At 40.5% G+C, this 22,977-nt stretch overlaps 1 protein-coding gene across 3 annotated transcripts in view; it reads right to left on the bottom strand.

Annotated features, from left to right (window-relative positions):
• Positions 1-22,977, bottom strand: part of Kmt2c (lysine (K)-specific methyltransferase 2C) — a gene marked incomplete at its 5' end in the record, with an annotated part of 175,128 nt that overhangs the window by 15,292 nt on the left and 136,859 nt on the right. For 2 of the 3 annotated variants that reach the window (XM_013504579.1, XM_013504578.1), the window contains 10 exon segments: positions 505-652; positions 797-938; positions 3,168-3,377; positions 6,478-8,181; positions 11,575-11,807; positions 13,482-13,545; positions 14,985-15,063; positions 17,839-17,950; positions 19,389-21,217; positions 22,553-22,845. In XM_013504579.1, the coding sequence (XP_013360033.1) occupies positions 505-652; positions 797-938; positions 3,168-3,377; positions 6,478-8,181; positions 11,575-11,807; positions 13,482-13,545; positions 14,985-15,063; positions 17,839-17,950; positions 19,389-21,217; positions 22,553-22,845 (4,814 nt within the window). 3 annotated transcript variants of the gene reach the window in all.

Raw genomic sequence — 22,977 nt, forward strand, 5'->3', positions numbered from 1 at the left:
CAACCCTGGAGTAGCTGCTTTCAACTTGGTCCATAATTTTCTCATTGATAAAATACAGGACTTAGATTAATAAGTATAGCAGATTTTCCAAGGAGGAAGTCTACACAAACGGGTTACAAGTATCTGCATGGGAGCATCTTGCTCCCACAGCAGCACTCTGGCACCTAAGCCTGCTGTACTTTCCTTCTAGACCCCTACAAACATCAGTACACCCAACAAGTAACATTAACACTTCTGAAGGACAATGATCTTTAAAATATTTTGCATGGAGATTTTCTACTGTCTTAATGTCTGTTCTATCATCAGGTGATGAACTTGCTAAATTATACAGTATTTTTCAAAGGTACAAACTAATTATATTTAATAGTAACAAGGTTATAAAATTTACATTAAGACTATTACCAAATTTTACCTCTCAATGATTTTACACATTACTCCTACACACATTATGCTACCTACATTTAAAAATTACTAAAAACTATTTGAGAAAAAAGCAGCATCTACCTTAACTCTTCCTGGTTATTATGAGGTGGTGTTGGAAGCGAAGCTGGAACATCCACTGTCTTTGGGCCCTGAGCAATAGCTCTGGCCAGCAAGTCATCCTGTGGCCTGAATGGCAGCAGAAACGGCTTTGGTCCTAGAGTCTTGGTAACTGAAAAGCAAACAAACAGAATTAGACGTATGTTCAGCCGAAGCTGATAAGCAGGTAGAACCGGCAGCTCTAAGCCACTCTGCTTCACACACCTGGCAGAGGTACATGCCTCAAAAGTGTCAAATGTGGAGGCTATGATCATACCTTCCTGGCTCACCAACACTCCAGCTTTTCCAGCAAGTTCTTCAGTTGTCGCAAAACCATTTGCCATCTTCTGACAAGCCATAGGAGGTGGTGTAGGAGGAAGAGAGGCAGGGGGTGTTGGAGGATTACTTAAATTATTCTGCTGCAGGAGACCAAAAAATTTTAAATTATATGCTACTGAGCAAATATGCCATGACCTTGTAAAACCTAGTTCTGTGATTTTTTAGCACATGGAAGCAAGGCTATAGAAATGTAATTAAGATGCATCTTCATTCCCAAATGTATACCAAAAAGAAAGACATACATACAAGGCCAGAAGTTTTTAGAACTACTTATGACTTTGTTGATGTATTATTATCCAGTTGCTTACTTGACACTTAGCTTGAGTACTTAGCTTTCAAATGAAAATCAAATATTGTTATGCAACTCTTTTCAAGTTTTGCAGTTATAATAGCTAGTGAAAAATAGCTTTAAAATGCAATCAAATTGGTAAAAGTTCTCAAAAATTCCTTTATCCAATTCTCAGTAAGATAGCCCTCATTCTATGAAAAAGAATTTACAGTCCTAACCCTATAACTGCAATTCATGTCTCAGATATTAGAATCTGGACTGTTTGAGATGTCTAAAAGGAGTAAAAGGAGCAACAATAATATGAGAAGGACTCAACATACATATTAACAAATGTAGTTTCTTTGCAAACATCTCTCCTAGATTAAGATTCATCACAAATTTATCATGGACTTTGTCTCTCAAGGGATGCTGGAATCTACCACTACCACCATACAAATCCAATGCAAGGTGAAATTATAAGTCTTGCAAAGACAGTGGGGTTTCCTAAGGACAATGACCTGAAACTGAAGCACAGCTTGCACTGAGATGAGTTCCAACTGAAAATCAGCCCACAAGGACAAAAAAAAAGAACACGGAGAGAACTGTTTTCATATTAAAAGTCAGAAGAGAAGCCCTGAGGAAAACTGATGATACCCTCATATATTTCATAAAAATGATCTTTTTATATAAGTCAGATGCGAACTGAAGCGGTCTTACGATGTTATCACAAAACTTTATTAGGCAAGTAACACCAAAAGATAAACTTGATTTGGCTTTACTCTATTCCAGTAGTCTAGGAATTTGTGTATAATTGCAGTTAGCACCTAAATCGTTAAAACTTTTTAATGTCATTTTTCAAGGTAAAAGCCTAATTCTATTTTTCCTTCCCACAGTTTACTACGAATTTGGATATGCTGTAAGAGTTAGTAAAGGTTATAAAGGAACATGTATTTCCTTTATGATGGAAACATACAATGTGTCTTTCTCACAGTTTGTATTCTTACCTATAAGAGTTTCAAATGTTCATGTTAAAAATACTCCTTCAGGTAAAGCTTTACGCTTTTAGCTGAACTAAGTTTTAGTGAGATCCGGAAGCTTAGATGTATACTAGATGCAAAAGACATGCTCGACCAATTGTGACAAGGCATCCGGAGACAGAGCAATGGGACACCTGGCGGAGCAACATACCTTGTAGATCAACTGAGAATAGTAGTCCGAAACCCCTTCAAGGGTAGCACTGCCAAAAGTTCCTAGAAGTCGATTCCCACTATTAAATTGGCCACTGCCATAAGGAAGAAAGTGCGCAAAGTTCACTCCAATGATTGGTTCCATTAGAGGGAGCAGAGAGAGCTGCTATTAAAAAACACATTTAAAAGTAATGTACATGATAAACAAAACTGAGTGTCTCTCAACTTCCTAAGACCTGAAGCAACTTAAGCAAGATGTGAGAAACACAAGACTTAAAAATTTCACGTATCACAATGCTGGAGAGAGAGAAACTACAAAATCTCTTGAGCTATCGTCCCAGGAAGCTTCACTTCCATCTGTCCTAAAGGGATGCACCAGGCAACTCACAAGAAAAACACACTCCTCCTCTTTGTTTGGGAAGAACAAAGCATGTGCTGAGAGCAGACACCACGGACAGCAATTAGGGGCTATCTCTCCCTTCAGTAACAACACAAGGGTGCAAGAACAAAGTTGATGGAGATGACCTTGTGGCTTCATTTCTTTGCATCCAGAGTCACAAGAAATGGGGACAGTTTGTCCTGGTACTGAGGCTGCTCCTTTTAAGCTTCAGTAAATCTTGCCCATCGCCTACCAATTCATTCATAGTACTATAAACTTCAGGTGTCAATAGGATAAGGTGCAATTTTGCTGAGAAATGGGAAGTCTGTTAGTTTCCTTGTCCGTACGTCCTTTATCCCCTAACCTTCTAATCAGGAAATTATTACAATAAAGAGAAAGTTTCGGTTTTACGTGACTGAAGAAGCACTTGCTCTTACTTCCCGCAAGTTTTAAAAGGGCCATGTAAACAGCTTACCTGCTTCAGGTGGGTGAAGGAGTCAGAGCTGGGATACATCGCCTGTTTCTCATCTTCATCCTTTCTCCTTTTCTTTGAGCGAGGTGCTGCTTTCTCCCCAGTCCTCTGAGTCCTTTTATTTCGCTGTTTCTTGGTTTCACTTCCTCCATCCGTTTTTGGCTGGTTGTTGCCACATCCAAAACCACCTTGCATTTGAACCCCCAAAGTTTGCTAATATAATTGGAAAGATTAAGAAACAAGTGAACTATCCACATGTTTGATTCTTAGTTCATGCTAGAGCAGTGCATCCTATAACTCAGGATTCCTAACAGGGTACCAAAAGTTGAGAAGATGCACTGTAGAAGACTCTTGACTGTCTTCTGAAAATACTCTGCTCCCTTTTCAGGCATTATTTTCAAGTATGGAAACTAATCAGCTTCAGTGAAAGAGGAGAACTCCTAAGGATGAGTCTCAACCAGGACCCATCACGCTGCCAACACTGGATCCTGGAGATCCTAGCCTGCACAGTGGAGGAGGGGTATCCCTAGCCAGAGACGCCTCTGCACATGGCTTTGGTGATTTACTTTTGGTTCCCCATGAGAATGAGAACTGGCAAAACAGGACTGCTTAGTCAATTCACAGCTCCGGGAACACCTCAGCCGTGCATCTGAGGTGAGAAAATAGCCAGCCCAGAAACAAATAAAAAGAAGCTACATTGTTCCCTCATATTAGCTCACAATCTCACATTTGACTTTAAAATATTCATGTACTTAAAGTCAATGGGAAAGGAACAGATGACGAAAGATAAATCTTTACTTCTGTCTTTATGGTCAAGAAATGAGAATACACCAGGCCCTGAAAAGATTTTAAAGGTTAGTGCTATTGATACTAAAAACACAAGAATATTTTTCAGGCTCCATTATTACTAAAGTTACTATCAATGATTTGCTAGAGACAACTATAACTTCTAAATCTACTATGTAATCAATTCTGCACTGAACCTTTGGGGGTTTTGAAAATTATAGTTTCTAGTTGAATTCTAAATAACTCAGAGTTGTACATAAAGGGCAAATACAGTAACGATTCTAGCCTTGGGCCAACTAACCTTATACCACAAAAGTAGCCAGACAATTTCTAAATGAATGACTTTGGCTGCAATGCAATAAAACTTAAAATTCATAGAAATTCATATGAAATTCATAAATTCATATGAAATCATAAAATTCATATGCAATTTCAATTTCATGTAATTTTCACTGCGATATTACTCTTCTTTAAATTTTTTTCAACCAGTAAAAACCATTCTGAGCTTATACACAGAAGAACAGGGAGGCAGGCTCAGGCTTGTTCTTCCCAGGGCAAGCCCCAAAGTAGCTGTACCCAGGGCCTGGTAAGAAACCCACCTTAGATCCAACTGGACAGAGTGGGGGTGTGCCCCTAGATGGAGCTGGAACCTGCCCAGCAGGGGGGCACACGCAGTTCTGCAACCGTGCCCCCAACTTCCTGTGCATATGAATCACCTGGGGTCTGACTACGCCACACTTTCTGATCCTGATCCATTCTGACCTTGATCTGGCAAGTTTCTAGAGGCTCTAGATTCTGCATTTCTTAAAAAACCCTCCCACATGAGGCTATGGACCCCAGGAGCGCACTTTGAACAGGAAGGCCTAAGAATCTGTTAAGTGGCTTACAGAGATAATGAGGCAGCTGTATATTAAGTATGTATGGGTCAGGGACTTTAACTGCTTTAGAAACATTATCTCTAATTCTCACCAGTACCCTAAAAGGCAGATGTAATTACATTTCAAAGAGTATTTCATCATGGAACAGCACAAAAGATTAAAATCTGCCATAGACAAAAAGCTAACCTTTGAATGTATCTCTTTTCAATTATTTTAATCTATGCCCACACATACATACACACACACACACACTTTTTAAATCACAAGAGAACACAACCTTGCATTCTTTCATTTTGGTGCTGGCTTTTGACATGTGGCTCTCCCCATGCTGGCAGACATTCCGGTACAGCACACACTTTAGTGATAAGAGGCTCCAGCTGAGTCTGCCCTGCATAGAGCTTCGTGAGCAGTGCTGTGAGCACATGGCACCAGCATGTACTCAGAAGTGGCAGAGCTGAGGAAGGCATCTAGAAAACTGATTCCAGAACTGAGTTTCACACGACAAAGATACTGGCCAGAAAACAAGGGAGAACAGTGCCGGGAAAAATGGCAACATACAACTGTATGTGGAAGGGTGAACACGCTTGGGGACTGCAAACTTCCAAGTTCCTAGGTCAAAAGTTGCCCTGGACACAGTGGCCAGAGATTAGTCTGGGCAGATACCCAATTTGCCGGTGACAGGTATGACTGGAAAAGCAGAATTACCAAAACTTACAAAAGTCACACGGATCTCCTTGAGTCAAGGCTACAGAATGGGCAGAGACGAGATTATGCCAACAACTGCACAATGAAGCTTCCCAGATAATTTTAAAATTCCTAATCTGGACAACTAAGTACACTACCCCTATTCAATAAATATGAAAACGACAAAATCCAGCCTGAGAGGCACCCTAGGGAAACCTTTATAAATGTACTAGCAATGGCTCTGAACCTTTTTAAAGATAAGCAAAAGGAAGTTATCCAGCAGACCAATTTCCAGGACCCAGAAACCTGTTTTTAAAATACCTTAATGAAGTTAACTGAAACGGTGTGGGGTGAAAGGAATTTTTGTGACAGTATATTCACAAGTAAGCTCTTCATACAAATGAAGAAATAAAGACAGATTCAATGTTGATCATTTAGAAATGGGTAGAACATTATACACAGAAAACTGCAAAGATGAAACGTTAACTACATGTAAGGTTACATTTTTGTGTTGCAAGTACCAACATGTCGTGACCAAGAGACTCCCAGTGTGGATGATCCCTCGAGAATACTAACAGGGGTGCAGAACTGTTTTCTATATTTTAAAGAGATTAATGGAAATTGCACATTTCTTTACAATGAAGGTACACGCAACATTTACTTCCTCTGCTTTGTTTAGACCAAATCAGTGTGATAACCCACTGAAAGGTACATATTATATGTGAACTGCAATAACGTTTTTGCTTTTTAAAAATCAGTAAACAAATTATTCATTAATATAGTTTATGGATATAAGTAAAAACATAGGTTCCATGGAGAAAGAAGCAACAAAATAAAAATGCTCCTTCACAGTAGAAAGATTGCAAAATAGTTTTGAAGTAATTCAGCTGTTGGGACTAATCTGCTGTAAGTACAATTTAAAACAAAAGTAAGAGAGTCTTGAAGTTTCCATGATTCACACTTACCAATCCTTCTGCTGGGTTCTGCTTCTCGACTATTTTATTATCCTTTGTGCAGTTGTCCTCTGAACAGAAACTGCCCTCAGGTCTTTGATTTAAAAGGGAAGAGGACTTTTTATTTTTCAGTAAGTGTTTCAAAAGTTCATTCCCTGAATCTGCTTTGGTGACAGGGACCCCAACAGAATGGGGAGGACTCTGGACTGAGGAGACAGAACCAGCCTCAGACTTATCTTCTCCCTTACTACCAGTCTGCTCCTCTGATTTAGTCTCCTCCAGACCCGGGCCTGGCTCTGTCTCAGCATTTTCCAGTTTTAGCTCTTCACTTTTGGCAGGGGTTTCCACGGGGAGGTTTTCTGCCTCTGGATTTGCAGAAGCCTGCTGGTTTGGAGTTCCTTGGGAGAGATCACCACTAGGAAGTGTGTTCTCTAACTCTGTACAAGGCTGGCCAGCTGGCTCTGCAGGCTCCGAATCGCCCTGCAGAGGAGGGTCACTAGGCGTGTTCATGGTAGGAGTGGAGGTAGTTTCTGAGATGCTTGGAGTAGGAGGAGCAGTTATATCTGAGTGGGGAGTTGACGGTGCTTTGGTGGATTCTACATCATCCTCTTTTTTCTTTTTTCTTGTTCTTTTCTTTTTTCCTTTTTCTTCTGGGATGATATCAGAATACAACTGAATGAGAGACTGGGCTGACCCATAACTGTGTCCAAGGGCTACTGCAGGGTCTTGGCCACATGGGAGTTGACTGTTAGCTCCTGGGGGTGTTGCTGGCAAAGCGAGTGCATATGGAGGTCTTAAAGGAGACTGCTGGAAACCTGTCCCACAAAGATTTCCATGTCCCTGCTTAGCAGAATGGAAGTTTGGGCTTCCACCAGGGACAGATGGTGAATCGGGAACAAAGGAGGTAAGTGCCCCCTGCCTTCGGTCATTGGTTTGCATGAAAGCTTGGGTGGGAGATGAATTAACAGATCCTTGTTGTACATTTTGCTGCTGTAAAACCTGGGCCATCTGCTGTTGGTGCTGTGGAGACTGCTGCAGCGGTGGCGGAGGCTGCATGAAATCACAAGGCCGATCAGACCCATAGAACGGAATCTGAGACACAGCAGTTCTGCTGCCCAGCTCGGAGCCCATCAAGCTATGCTGCTCCATTTCCATCCTCTGCTGCAGAGCTCGCTGTCTGTCTACTTCTTGCATCAACTGGATGCGTTGTCTTTCTTGCTGTTCTCGTAAACGTTCCTTCCGTTCCCGTTCCTGGAAACTTTCACTAAAAGGGTTGTTGTCATCAAATTCTACTCGTGGTGGTGGACCACTCTGTGGGTTTGCATTTGACACTGTCCCTGGGGCTGGTGTGCAAGCTTTTATGGGTAACTGGGCAATCGGGGGCTGAATCCTGGGAGGATTCAGTGGGAGGTGAGCAGGAGCACTGGCAGACTGCCATCCAGGTAAACCGGGCATCCTAGCTGGGCTGGTGTGGCCAGAGATGACTGCCGTGTGCTGCTGGTGCTGCAGCTGCTGCGGCACCAATGGGAAGCTGGGCTGGTTCATAGCAGGTGGAGTGGCACCTGGAACAAGAGGCGGCTGGGGCTGGACGCCAGGCATTAGGAGAGGTGGGGCCATTGCACGCTGCTGCTGCTGCTGCTGCTGCTGCTGCTGCTGCTGCTGCTTGATCCGATAATCTTCAATCAACTCAGCATGCTCTTTCTGCTGTTTACGAATCTGGAACAACGACATTGCTGGTTTATATATAACACAGGTATTAAACCAAAAGTTCAGCTGATGCTTTTGCGGGGGTTATACAGAAATCAGTTAAGTGTATTATAGAGGAAAAAACAGTTTGAGGCAGTGGCAAAAATGACAAAAAAGTGCATTGATGAGCCTTAATTAATTCTCAACTAATTCATGTATGAAATATCAAAAACTCCCAAAATATTTTTCTTAAGTAAGTATTAAGGAAGTCTTATATGAAACACATCAAAAAGATAAAGCAAGAAACAAAGACTACACTGGAAGCAGCTAATTATGGTGCTCACTAAGTTACATTAATATACAATGTTGGGATAACTGAAATTTAACACAGTTTATTTAAACATAGTAAGATTTCATTTCTTTTGTTTGTTTGTTTGTTTGTTTTGTTTTGTTTTCCAGTACCGGGAATCGAACTCACGACCTTGCGCTTGCCAGGAAGGCGCTGTGCCACTGAGCTAAATCCCCAGCCCCTTCATTTCTTAAATATGTAAAACTGCACTTTTTTCTTTGAGGCAGGGTCTCACTATGCAGTCCAGGCTGGGCTTGAACTTAGTATGTCTCCTAGGCTAGCCTTGAACTCACAGCAATCCTCCTGGCCTTAGCCTCCCAGCTACTGGGATTATAGGCATGTGCCACCATATCCAGCCAAAATCACACATTTTCAAATAAAATTAGCCATTAGAAAAATTAGCCACTAGTTTTATGCTAGACCCTTACCCCATGGTAAAAAAAAAAAAATGACTAGATTTATAAAGCTCTTTGAATTTGATAGGTACCATACTCCTGTAACTTATAAAACTTATGCAACCTCTGAGGTAACATTTTAGTTTCTCAAAAAGCTCTTAATAAAATGCTGATGTCAATTAATTCATTCCAAAAACATCTGTGTCCCAGTACGCCAGACACTAGCACAGAATTAGTCAAGTGATCTGCATCTTCAGGACCTCACTGTCTCATTCAAGAAGCTGTACAAGGAAGCATGCAAAATGAGGTATATGTGTTCCAAAATCACTCATTTTTTGGGATAAATATACTAACATGTTGGACCTAGTAGTTTTAATGTATTTTTTTCAACCTCTTTTCCCAGCTTTCTCAGGCAGACTAACAGTGTGTTTTGTCACTTCTCCTAATCATCTTTTCTTACTTTTCCCAACCAGTTTGGTGCTGAGAACTCATGAGGCAGGTGAGAAGTACACAAAGCATCTACAACAGTATCTAAGCATCCAGCTGGTCATCCACACCTTTCCTGTGATGTTTCTGGTCATTTTTTTTTTTTTTTTTTTTGACTGGGAATCAAACTCAGGACCTTGCATTTGCCAGGCAGGCACTTGTGCTGCTGAGCTATAGACCTGGCCCTCTGGTCATTTTTAAAAACATTCCTGACAACTACTTTTCTCACTGATATTACACTGGGATTATAGGCAACTATATCCTAACAGAAAATATGTCCCATTTTCCAGTAAAGTGCCACATTAGGTTATAAGTAAGATTTGGTCTATGGATATGCAAAAACTAGGCTCTCATCCAACAGATCTTATACAAATACACCGAAGATAGTAAAGAGCTAAAAATGCTTTATAAAACTTTCTACTTCTAAAAGAAGTTTTGCTTGCAGTAAAGATACCCAGACAGTGAATTTAAAGAGAAAAGAAGCCTCTTGCTCTCAACTGGGCCTAGTTTTAAACAAGAGGTTATAATCACCTTCTGCTGGTATGTTACTTTGGTAGTGTGGCTTGTAGACAACACATCTGAGTTCAAATTCATCCTCTAATGGTTAGCAATGAGCAGATGCATCACCTGACTCCAGAACAGCCCACCCATTTGTTTGTACAATGCTGACAACATCAACTCCTTCAAACACGGTAGACCAGGTTAACTAGGACAAGACGTGTGATGCTTTCCAGAGTGGTCATTAGGCAGGGAACACTCCAACTTTTACTGAGCTAATCTACACTGAAACTCCTGCCTCTTTCTAGGATTTACATTGGGTTTCTTTTTAACATAAAAATTCTAATTGACAAAGGCTAAGTAAAATATTTGACAGGTCTATGAGCTATAACACACGTGGAAATTAGTGTAGCAAACATCACAGTCAAGAAAGACAAGCATAACATCACCCAAGATCATCCTTCAGAGCAATCTTTGTAGTCAGCCTTCCTCCTTCCTTCCTGACCCTGGGCCATCAATAATTTATTCATCTTTATTAGCTATCACTTCAGGAATGTTACGTAAATAGAATCAGTATATAAACCTTTTGAGATCAGCTTCTTTTACCCAGCAAAATGCTCTTGGGATCCAAGTTAGCTGTACATATGAATAGTTCATTCTTTTTTCTGGCTGTGTGGTATTCCCTTGTATGAGTATACCACACTTTCCAATTTTATAGACTGGGAGGTTTTTGTTTTTGAGATGGGGTCTTGCTGTGTTTCCTAGTGTGCTCTTAAACTCATGGGCTCAAAAAAATCTTCCAACCTCAGCCTTCCCAGTGGCTGGGACTACAGGCACTAGTTTTGAATAATGAGGACTAAAACTGCTGTAACCTTCATGTATAGGTTACATGAACCTAAGTTTTACACAAACTTAAGTCTTTTATACACCTGAATAAATACCTAGAAGTGTGCTCTGAACCATTTTGAACACTGCTTCATTTTCAAGAGAATTTTAAAATGTTCTTTCTTTTTCAATATAATTACTTACTTTGAACATTCTGAGAAACATCTGGTACTGTATATAGTGGATAACAGCAAAATGGTTGCACTTTTTAGGAATGAGTCCTTGACATAAGACACACTAACATATTAATAAGGCCAAAACAGTAAGAGATCTTGGGCAAGCCAGACTCTCACATGGCCTGGGACCACGGACTTTGCACAGTGACTTCTCAGCGTAGAGGGAAGATGCGATTTTGTCCTATGATACCAGGGTTGCTAAAGCATATGACTATTGTTCTCCTTTTTATTTATTCTTTGGTCTTTTTGAGACAAGAGTCTTGCTATGCAGTTCAGGCTGGCCCTGAGCACACTTTGTAGCCCAGGCTGGTCTTAAACTCACAACGATCCTCCTGCCTCAGCCTCTCGAGTGCTGGGATTACAGGCGTGCGCCACCATGCCCGGCTTTTCTTTTTTTTCTTTGACTATTGGTTCTCCTAAAGCAGGATTATGAGACTCAATCCCTTTGGTGGCCTCCAGACAGTTATGCACCTGATCGCCACTTGGAACAGGACTAGAGTGTTAGCTCTTTCGCCCTGGCAGCAGAGTACTTCTGCATGCATTGTAGCACTGGCCAAACTCTGGTGTCCTTCGTGAGTGACACACTGAACACTTCAACTGCTGCCTGCCTGTGTCCTGCACAGCCATCTCTTACCTGTTCCAGCTGTTTCTGAACCATGCTCTGTTGCTCAGTCACGTGCTTAAGCTGTTCTGCATCTTCCTCTGGGAATTCTCGCCCTGCCTTTTTGGCAGTGCGCTGTTTAGCTGAAAGGGCCTTCTTGGATTTTCTGTGTGCACCAATCTGTTCTTCAAGGTACTTCTGCTGCATCTGAAGAAGCTGCTGGGTCTCCTGAAGCCACTCTTCGTACTGCTTGCGTTGTGAGTCATCTGAGGGGGGAAAAATCAAAAATTCATCTGTGTTAATTTTCTGAATGGTCTGAGATTACTACAGAAATCCATTTTGTAAGGCAATACAATTTCACCATGATGTCTAATAGAAAACTTGAAAGCAAAATTCTAAACATCAGATCATATAACTATAAAGTAGCATATTTTAAAAAAACAAAGTCAGAGAGTGCATACTTAAGACACTGGTTAGCTTAATACCTATAAATACTAAAAATCTAACCTTTGAGAGGCGAAAGACTTTATTACGTCCACTTTACAGATTTTAAAGAGAGAAAGTAAGGCCTATCTGTTTCAGAGCATGGATTGGGTAATCATTTCCCATGCTAATTTCCCTCAGTTTATAAGGCTTTCCCAATTTCTCACTAGTGAAAAAACATGAAACAGAGGGAGGGAACCCAGTACATTTTAGAAAGAACCAGTTTGAAGTCTGGAAATTGTAAAGGAAATCTGTAGATTGAAACATTGGTAATTTTAATTAACTTTGCATTTGTGTTTCTATAAACAAGGGGAGGGAACGGTAACCCAATAAAATCTTCCCTGCTTCTAGACGGCCACACGTCTCCCCAGCCACATCCCCGTCTTGTGCCAATGCCCCCCTTACTTTCTAAGGGCACTCTACTCCTCTGACGCCAAGTCTACGAAAGGAGCCGTCGCATACAGTGAGAGATTCAGAGTATCCCTTTCTGACTACCACAAGACAAAGAAATAAACACACACAATCCTAGAAGGACATTAGCTGAAAATAACATCAATGATAACAGAATATCGTCATACATTAAGAATCCGACCAAAGCCAATGGGCACAATTAAGCCAGAAAAAGCCAGTTGGTTAGAGTAGTTTACTTATTTTTAATGCAAATATGTATTTCAAATTACAATTGTAATTAATGCAGGGGAATTTCAAAAGGTTACACTTTGGGTTTGTTCCTAAACCCAGAAGTTGCAGTACATGTATGAACTTGGAATCTAGTCTACTAAATTTGAAGGGCATTTTTCAAGAACAGGCTTTTTCACAAGGTTTCAGAAGTTCTGCTTCTGGTAGAATGAGACCTACCGCAAGGAAAGCCTTTCTGGTTTCTGGAACCAGGAGAGCAGAGGTGAGCAAAATGAAAGATAACGGTGAAAAAGTTAGCTAAACAGTCTGAAGATTTCAGAAAGGTTCAGTTCGGGGAGGACTTCAAATACTATCCTGAGCCACCGTGGGACCCCTGGGGATAACCAGAAGGGCTCAGCGGCACCCTGCACACCTGACCTTCACGCCATGCTGCAACCCAACTCCTTTGTTTCCCTTTGCTTTCCCACCTGGTGTCCTTGTCACTTAGACTGTTATGAGAGCAAGAAGTGGTTTGAGTCTATAGATCGTAGAGTGCCTAGTCTACAAACAAAAACAACAACTGTAATATTGAAGAGAATGGGGAAGATGAATTTTCTGTATTAAAATACAGATCTCTAATTCTTCATGCAGAGCGAAAAGAAGCAATGACAATACACATGCCTTGAAGAAAAGCTGCCTACCAGGGCAGGGACACTTGATGGGAGCAGGCACTCAGGCCTAAGGCAGCACTCCTGAGCTAGCTACGAGTGCACAGAACAACACAAGTACAGCCAAACACGATCCCCAGAAAACAGGTAACTTATTAGATTTATACTTACTGACAAAGCCTGGACCAAAATTTGGAGGATTAGGCCTAGAAATCTGATGTGTTATACTGCCATCCTAAAATAAGTAAAATTTACAAACATGTTTAATTCCACACTTCAGTTAAGGGAGAAAAATAATTTTAAAAGAAGAAAAGCAAAAAAGTAGAAAAAAAACTTTAATCAAGTTTTGACTTTATAAAGAGACTAAGTGATTAGTGGGTTGATAATCTAATTGATGACCATTTATTTCTATCTCTGAACTACATTTTAGGTGAAAAACATGTATGCTTGAGATAAAGAATTATTCATCTATTATATAATAGGAGGCCAAATCAAATGATATTAACACTAACCTAGAGGTGAAGAGTTGTTAATCTTAATTCCTTGACAAGCTCTTGTTAAAAATAATTCTGAAAAGCAGTTTACCCAATTGTTGCAAGTTCTGTTAGACATAAGCTGTACACAAGGTAACAGTTACAAACAATATTATCAGCCAGTGGGGCATGGTAGCACACAAATGCCTGTAATACCAGCACTAGGGAGGCTGAGGCAGGAGGCAGTGCTACATGATGATTTCAAGGCTTGCCTGAACTATATAGTGAGACTCTGTCTCAAAAGGAAAAAAACCAACAAAAACAACAACAAATACTATTACCCAGAGTGTATTATGTGCAATCTATATAATACTGCCGTCATTGGTGTAACATCTGGCCAATCAGAAAATAGAGGTTAAAGAACTTGCCCAAAGTTGCACAGTAAATTCACAGTAGAACTAGTTCTTTTTAAAACTCAGCTACAAAGACTGTATTTTCCCCAATGTATCAAATGGTGCCTCCCTTTTTAATAAGGAAAAAGATAATATTATTAGCATGTCTAAAGTTTAGCTGGCAGAGTAAAAGAAAATTTCAAAAGATATATAGTAGGTAGCTCTTTTTTCCTAGGGAGGTATTTTTTAAAATTCATTGTAAAAATATTGTATGAAAAGAACATTTCTATTTCCCCAGACATCGCTTGACATCAAGAATACAGCATAAATATTTATAGTACTTACAACGGTGAATAGGAAAAAAACTAAGTTATGCCAAATAATAGACTACACAAATCTAAAAAGAATAACTCTAACCATTAATTTCTACTGTATCTAGTAGTTTAATGAATTAATTCCAAAGTACAGAACATGAAATGTCTCTCTGGAGGATGAATGAATGAATGAATGAATGAATGAATGAATGAATGAATGAATGAAAAACCAAAAGCCTTAAGCATTTGGTTTCCCTCCAAGTGACTCTCTACCTTCAAGTGCACAGGTCGTTTTCAGGAATTATAGCCAATTTTTTTAGCTTCAATTTGCCTTTTGTTTAAAAAGCAATAAAGCGTCTTTACTTCTGCTGCACTGACAGTGTATTCTGGCAGGGTCCTGGGGCTGCTGCTCCTTCCTGTAAGGGGCCTCTCTACATGACTGGTTGGTGGGAAACAGGACAGCATGCCCAGGGTGACTGACAGGAGCAGTGTTACCTGAGCGACGGCCTGCGGCATGAGCGTCTGGCCTTCACTGTTCTGTGCTCCAGCCGCCATCGGGCCAATGAAGGGAAATCTGTGGGACAGAAGCCCAGAGTATCAGATGGCGAACATTTACAACCAAAACTACGTTAGGTGCCTAACAATTTTCTTTCCTAGGGAAGAGAAGAGCAGTAGCGGTGGCAATGCCTTCCTCATGGAGAACAGTCTGTAAAGCCTGCCCTCTATGGCAGACCTGCCTGTCCCCCTCCACGAAGTACACACTCTGGGCTGGCGCACAGTCACTCGGGCTGACAATGAGGATCGGAGGGATTAAGTAATTCTCTCCACAAACCCAGCAAGGCTATGATGAGAAGTCACTTCAGCTAACCTGCAAGGCTGGACTCATATCACTGACTGGACTTTACCGTGAAATAATTCAAGCCTCTAGGCTAAAAAAACAGTGAAGATTTAAAGCATCATTATGTAAACTAAAGAAACTGGAAGCTTAGTTATTTTACATTCTAAAAATGAAAGGTGTAACTCAAGAAGTCGCATACATCTATCTATTGAGGAAACAAATCCAAACTGGTGACTGCCCCAGCTGTACGGGTAAAATTATTTGGTGAAATGTTATTGATTTTAATTAATGCTATAGATAAACACTTCACAGAGCACTAGGGCTTATAGGAAGGTATTTCTTCTAGAGTCATCAAACGCTTCAACATACCAAGATATACATCCAACATAATTTCAAAATATATTCAAAATATTGTATAGCAGCATTTAAGCACTATTAGAGTTTAGGATATATGTTCTTAGTTTCTTATGCATGGGTGTGAGTCGTTTATTTCCCTCTGTTGCTATAGCTCTGGTCCGCAACTACTGTATTCCAATCTAGATGCCGCTCACTATTGCACTCAGAACGGACTACTGGTTCCCTTCAGTGACACACTCAGGGCGACCTGAAGGGACTGATACACCACTATACACCTAATGTCAGTGATATATACAACCTGTGAGTGTCAGGTGCTGGGAGCCATTATGAGCTAATAAAAATCATATTGATAGCTACTACTGAATACTATACAACAGAAAGGTCGGCTTGTAAAAACATCACAGTGTGTCCTTGTCCACCTTACCCACTGATCTGGCACCGTGTGCTGTGTGGCTCTTCCCCAAAGTCTAAATGACCCTGAATGGTAAGTGTTTTGAATTGATTCAGGACACTGAGGCAGCCAGTACGGCACAGCTAACGACATTCATGAAGGAGGTCTTCCAGATCTGCTTCAGAAAAGGGCAGGAATGATGGGCTAAGTGTGTCTCAAGTGAGGGGAGATGTCTGAGAGGGATTCATGGCAACATGTCTTTTCCTGTACTAAATTTTTAATATTTAAATATTCAGTATACCCTTATCACATCTCATATACCATTAATATTTTAATAACTATGTTTCAAATACAATTGATTTCTTTTGTACTATTATTTCATGCATGTAAAATACCCTGACAAGAATTCCCAATGTGAGGGGCTGGGGATTTAGCTCAGCGGCAAAAGCGCCTGCCTGGCAAGCGCAAGGTCGTGAGTTCGGTTCCCGGTACCGGAGAAAAACCAAAAAAAAAAAAAAAAAAGAATTCCCAATGTGTTACTGGAGTGCTAAAAAGCCTGCAGATATAAAAAGGTGAAGAGCCCTATGACACAGAAACAGTGCTAGTTAATGCTGCTCAGTAACGAAAATCATTAGAAACATTGTCTTTCTTGGTCTCAAAAGAGCTTCCTAACTATGTCCAGAGCATGTCAACCGTTGAAAAGGACTATGTGCTTAAGAATTCAAACTTCTCTAAAGTACACATTTATCTTAGCTCTACAGATTTTATAATCAATTCCGTAACTCACATTTCTATTCATTAAAAAATTCTTCCAACAACTTGATTACACTAAATTTAGGCTCCATGCTTACTGCATGGACAGAGGTTCTCAAATAACAGTTTACCTAAGAATCACTCATAGAGATCTCTAAAAATACAGATATGCAGACACTATTCCCACATGCTCTGTTTCAGTATGTCTCCAGTGGAGCTCAGAAACATGCATTAAATAAATGAACACCCAATTCCATAATCAAACTGAAGAAACACTTCCTTATGGTTAATACTCTTAGGAGTCATAATTACTCCTATTTCATAATTACTCAAATATGGCTAATAGCCTTCTTTAATGCATTTTTTCTATGCTCGGTGTGAAAACTTACAAATGCTCCACCTCCTACCATCCAACTGTCACCTTTTCTACTCCTCTTAACTTTACTTTCTGATCCATAATCAGTCTGGGAATATTTTGTTTTAGAAATGAATTCAGTTGCCTTAGTCACTACCTAGTATCTTACCTCAAATAATTTGTACCATTAACAATTACAAAAATAAAACACACACACTTACATGTCTATTTCCTGATTGACCAGAACAATTTTCCTTTATTATTAAGAGAATAATAACATGGTGTTTTGGGGCTGGGGATTTAGCTCAGCGGCAAAGCGCCTGCCTGGCAAGCGCAAGGTCGTGAGTTCGCTTCCCAGTACCGGAGAAAAACCAAAAAAAGACCAAACAAAAAAACGAACAAACAAACAAAAAAAAACCAAAAAAAAATAACATGGTGTTTTATTTGGTTTATTTTCACTTAAACTAAGGAACATTAATTTCTTACATTTGTGTCACACTCAACAACTGATCGTATCCAGTGAATAACACAACCAATCTAAATATTTACTGCTCACCTAGAATATAAATTGCACATTTCTGTAAGCCCTTTCTAGGCAGCAGTAATGGCTCATGCACATCTAGAGGCCCACTAAGAACGAAAGCACCCCACCTACCTGCTCATCACCATTGGTGGCATGCCCAGATTGTTCTGTGCCATCACTTTATTTATGCCTTTAAGGGCCACCATTTTGGCTTTCATTATAGGATCTGTAATTGCATCAAAATCTGAAGAGGAAATATATTTTAAAGTTACTTATTTCATCATAGTCGGTTTACAGTACACCACATAGTTTATGTATGGATCACAAACAATTTACAAACTCTTACACTGTATTATTCAATAATTGTTACAGATTTCTGTACTACATCAGGGAACCACAAGATGGTAACAACTTTATCCTCAATTTAATCTCAGAAATTCCTAATTGAAGCAGGCTTTTAATACTCAGTCTTACAATAATTAAAACAAAAGGTCTCTCTTTCACCCAAACTTATTCAATGCTAATCAGAATAGTTTCTTTAGCAACATAACAGCAGGAATGAGAATCTGCAGTTATTCCCAACACTCAGGAATTCCACTAAATTAGTTATCACTCACTCATTTATTCTCCTTAAACTTTGTTCTAATGGGTCCTAAAATTCTGTGGCAGATTTTTGGTCAAATTGTTTCGACTAAAAAGTGCTGATTTTAAAAACTAGTAACTTAAAAACTGCCCCCCGCAAAGGGTCCACAAAACACTTTTTTTCCTTTCTTTTTGCAGGTTTTACAATGCATTGTTATCATTAACCAGTCTTTCACTATTAAACTTAACGGTCTTCCACCACTGACTAAGACTGGAGTGGCAGGTGTTAGGGATAATATTCATTTAGCCTCCCGAGCTTTTTCTGGGCAGACTTGGTGACCTTGCCAGCTTCAGCAGCCTTCTTGTCCACTGCTTTGATGACACCCACAGCAACTGTCTGTCTCACATCATGAAGAGCAAAACGACCCAGAGATATCACTCTTTAAATGAAAAGTCACCAATTTCCTGAGGTATACTCCCAACAAGAAGGGTACTGAGAGGCTATTGAGAAACTATCTTGGCAAATAAAAGGGAGGAAAGTTCAATATGATGAAACTGGTAATATACAGATGAGAACATTCACTTCACTTAGAAGAACATTCTTCAAACGTGCCTTCTGACTGTTAATTCCTATGTTCAGAGGCACTGAAGAATTTTGACTGCTTGGCTTTTGTTGTTGTTTTTAAAATTTGCAAACCAATGGAATAAAAAAGCTTGTGTGGAAAAAAATGCCAAGTATTTGCAAAAAGCAAGTAAAGAACTGCAAGAAGCTTTACTTCTATCACAATTTTCTTAAATTTATCTTTCCATGACTGAAAATACAGAGACAAATGGTTGGTAGAGAGAACTAAAATGAAGGCTCTAGTTTCTATTAAACAAAAACAAATAATGGAATTGAATGAGTTTTGCAACTTACAGTTTTAAATCTCTTGATTTACCTAAAAGGAATCTAAAACTCTCAGTTTAAAGTTCCAGGAGGAACAGAAATATCTTATTAGTGCTCTATTCCAAAAATACTTTCAATACTGAATTCTTACAAGCATATTACATGTCACCATCAGGGCCACAGTACTCTATTAGAGACCCAAGAGAATTCCTACCAATATTGGGGAAGAATGGTTCTGATCGCTGACGAATCATGGCTTGCATCTGTCTTTGCTGCTGCTGTTCTTGCCTTTCTTGATCCAAAAGATCTTGTAGCAGCAGTGGCTGCTCTTCTAGAAGGAGGGGCCGCTCTCTGTTCTGCTGGGCTAACGTTTGAGGAGGGATCATCAGCTGCTGGGGTCCAGAGAGGCCACTGGTACCAGACTGACTTGTGAGAGGGACACTTTGATTTGTAGGCTTTCCTGTTCCCAAATTGTGGTTAACTGTTGACTGTCCCTGAATGAATCCTGGATTTACCTGCACACCCTGAGAAAAAGTATGGTTTACCCTAGGAACCACTGTGACATTAGAATTCACGGCATTGTCCAAGCCAGGGCCAGGTGGCGCCATTAAGGTAGAAGGCAAACTCGATACACGGCCAGATGGGGAGGCTGGCAGAGCTGGTGGGGGAGACACCAAAGGCCTATTGTCTGAACTGTCAGATTTTTCACTGGCAAGTAAACTTGAGAGGACTGGAGTTGACCCAGTTATGTCACAAGAGTTCACTACGTCCTGAGCAGGCAGCGGAGTGGAACCTTGAATGACATTTGCACTAGAGCCAGCCGTGTCTCTATTAGCTCTTTTCTCAAGTAAGTCTGGATCAGATGGTAGCAAAGAAGCCTTTTCCCCATCACTTAGGTCTGTGTGAGCAGAAGCCTGAGAGCAAGGAGGGTCAACATCATCTATACTCCCATTGCTTTTCTCAGTTTCGCATTTGGCTTCCTCTTTAGAATTTGGAGACAGGACCTCTGTTTTTATCTCATTGACAACAGTGGATTTTTTCTGCGATAAATCGTTCTCAGGGAGAACCGCCATTTTGTCTTCTTGCTCTTTTTTGGGGGGTTCAACAGATACACCCTGATTATCTAACTTATCATCAATTGGAACATTAAGGTCTAGTTCCTCATTAAACATGCTTTTCTTATCTCCCAGGTCAAGTTCTGGATCTGTGTATGCAATGATATCAAACTCTCCTGATCTTAAGAGGTCGTCTAGGTTAGGATCATTAGTTTCCAAATTATCTAAAGTATCTAACTCATCTCCCTTGCCATCATCTGTGTCTAAATTTAAATTTTCAAGATCTTCATCATCTAAGTCTTTGACTTCAACCCCCTCAAGGTCTTTCACATCCAGTTCTTTCACAGAAGGGTCATCAGAATCAAGTTTTTCTTCCAGACCATCAGAAGACTGGTTGGTTATCTGTAAATTATCAGATGCTGCTTCGGCTGGTGCAGATGCTGACAAAGGAACCTCAGAAAATCCACCACCTAAGGGATGATTCATCTGCCTCATGACCATAGAAGACCCATGGAGAGGATGGCCTTGCTCCCGCTGAGGTGATGGTACTTGTTCCAAATTTGGAGGCAAAGGGAGCTGGCTAGGTAGACCCTGGGGAGGCCGTCTCATGGGGTCTGTGTGCCTTGGGCCTGGAAAGTCTGACCGAGAAATGAAGTTTCCATGTCTTGGATGAGGAGCTGCCTCTATAACATTGCCAGAAGTCGAAGGGAAGGGCAGCCGTGGCCTTCCATCTGGGGCCCTGTGCCTCAGTTCAATAAATGCTTGGCCCAGTATGTTATGCTGCTGAACTGGCAGGCTCTGAGGCGGAAAGTGCTGAGGAAGTCCAACTGGATTATTCATCTGTGAGTTATTCAAAGGTCTAGGCATTTCTACAGACATTGATCTTCTCAGGTGTGGAGGAATTCCAGCTCCTTGTATCTGCTGAGGAGGCACAAGAAAGCGGTCCTGACCTGACATGGTACCATGACTACTTCCCGGAAATCCAAATCTAAAAACAGAAAGAGCAAACAGTCAAGTACTACGCTGAATTTAGAGTGAGGCTGAGAAAGGGAAGATGAGTTTTAGTTTAGATTATAAATAAAAAATTACGGTTGCCAAATACAAGGACTTAGGTAACACGAGCAAAGGAACAGCCTTTGGAATCAACTAGAAATAAGAAAAGTACTACAGTTTTAGAGTAAGGGTCCACTTCTTTTTTTCCTGTATTCAGGAACCCTGCATGGGGCAGGCTAATTTGGGGAATCCCTGAATGAAAAAGGAATCCTGTACATCTCAGTGCATGAGAAAAGGCACAAGGTGGTGGCTGGACAGATCACATGCTAGAAGGCAACAAGGACAGGTAGTTAGAAGAGATGAAGAGGAGCAGCCATCACCTGTAAGGATTAAGTACACAAATACGTTCCAGCGTGATGGTTATTTTTATATACCTCATTTTATGATTATGGGCAACTTATAAAGAAATATGCAATTATACTAATGTAGAAGAGAAAGGGAAAAATAAGGGTAAGAATGTAATGTAAGAAATACAGGTATAAGATTAAATCACATACCTTATAAAGAGTGTATTTTAAAGAATTCTCTCACTACAGTTAGGGAAAGTATGGCTTTGACCTTTCTAATAGCCATTTCAAAAAAAGAAATATGGTCTTAACACTGCTAACTTTACACCGTCGCTAACTTCACAATCTCATCCTGAAAACCTCCTAAAGGGAAACATCCTTTCCATTTGGAATGTTCCACAAATATTTTACAACTTAAAGAGCAGAATTTAGGGAGAAGTCAAGTTTTACCACAGGTGACTTTGCCTGTATGTGGTAGCTACATTCTGGAGAATGAGATTTGACTCACAGGATAAACCATGTCATTATGGCAGCCAATAATATAGATAACACTTAACAGCAAAAAGTATTCCTTTATAGTACTTAAGAGGCAGAAAAAAAAGTCTATGACCTATCATTAGTAGAAAATAGCATCCCAGGAGGAGGAAGAAGTACAAAACAGTATCAACTCTTTTCTTTTTCCTTTTTTTTGTCTTTTTGAGACAGGGTCTCGCTATGCAGTTCAGGTTGGCCTCGAGCTCACTTTGTAGCCCAGGCTGGTCTCCAACTCACAATGATCCTTCTGCCTCCAAGTGCTGAGATTCCGCCACGCCCAGTGTACTTTTTCATTAATAGTAACTGTCAGTTCCTTCCAACAGTTCCTGTCAGCAGCAATTTAATGGGATTTCCTGTGTCACCCTATGGGACAGTCATGCATGTACCACTAGTGACTCAGGGCCACCCAGAAGCGATTCTGACTCCTGTCACGAAATAAAAATAATTACCTAAATCCATGAGGTCTCATCCCCATGCCAGCCACATCAGGAGGATAGGGACCACGCTGATCTTTGGGGAAAACAGCGTATCTAGGTCCAAGAGGAGGGACCACGGGTGACCGGATGCTCCCAGGATAGGGAGGTGGAGGGCGACTGAAGGTCTGGTTGATGTTCTCCGGCTGCCAGTGTGGAAGGGGCACTGGGTGAGGCACTGCTGCTGTGTCCGGAGGCCCCTTTTCCTGTCGACTAGCAATCTTCTTCTGCTGCTGTTGCTGGAGAATGATTTCTCGTAGCTTCTGTCGCTACATGGAAAGAAACAAAAGTCACTGATTTCTGAGTACCAGTGGCTTTTTAAATCCTAATGAGCTCATTATATGGCTACCAGTAACGTTTAAAACGTCTACACCTTTCAAAATTTGATAAAATACTTCTCA

The sequence above is a fragment of the Chinchilla lanigera genome, unplaced genomic scaffold, assembly GCF_000276665.1.
Source record: "Chinchilla lanigera isolate Chin_1 unplaced genomic scaffold, ChiLan1.0 scaffold00090, whole genome shotgun sequence".
NCBI classification, from domain to species: Eukaryota; Metazoa; Chordata; class Mammalia; order Rodentia; family Chinchillidae; genus Chinchilla; species Chinchilla lanigera.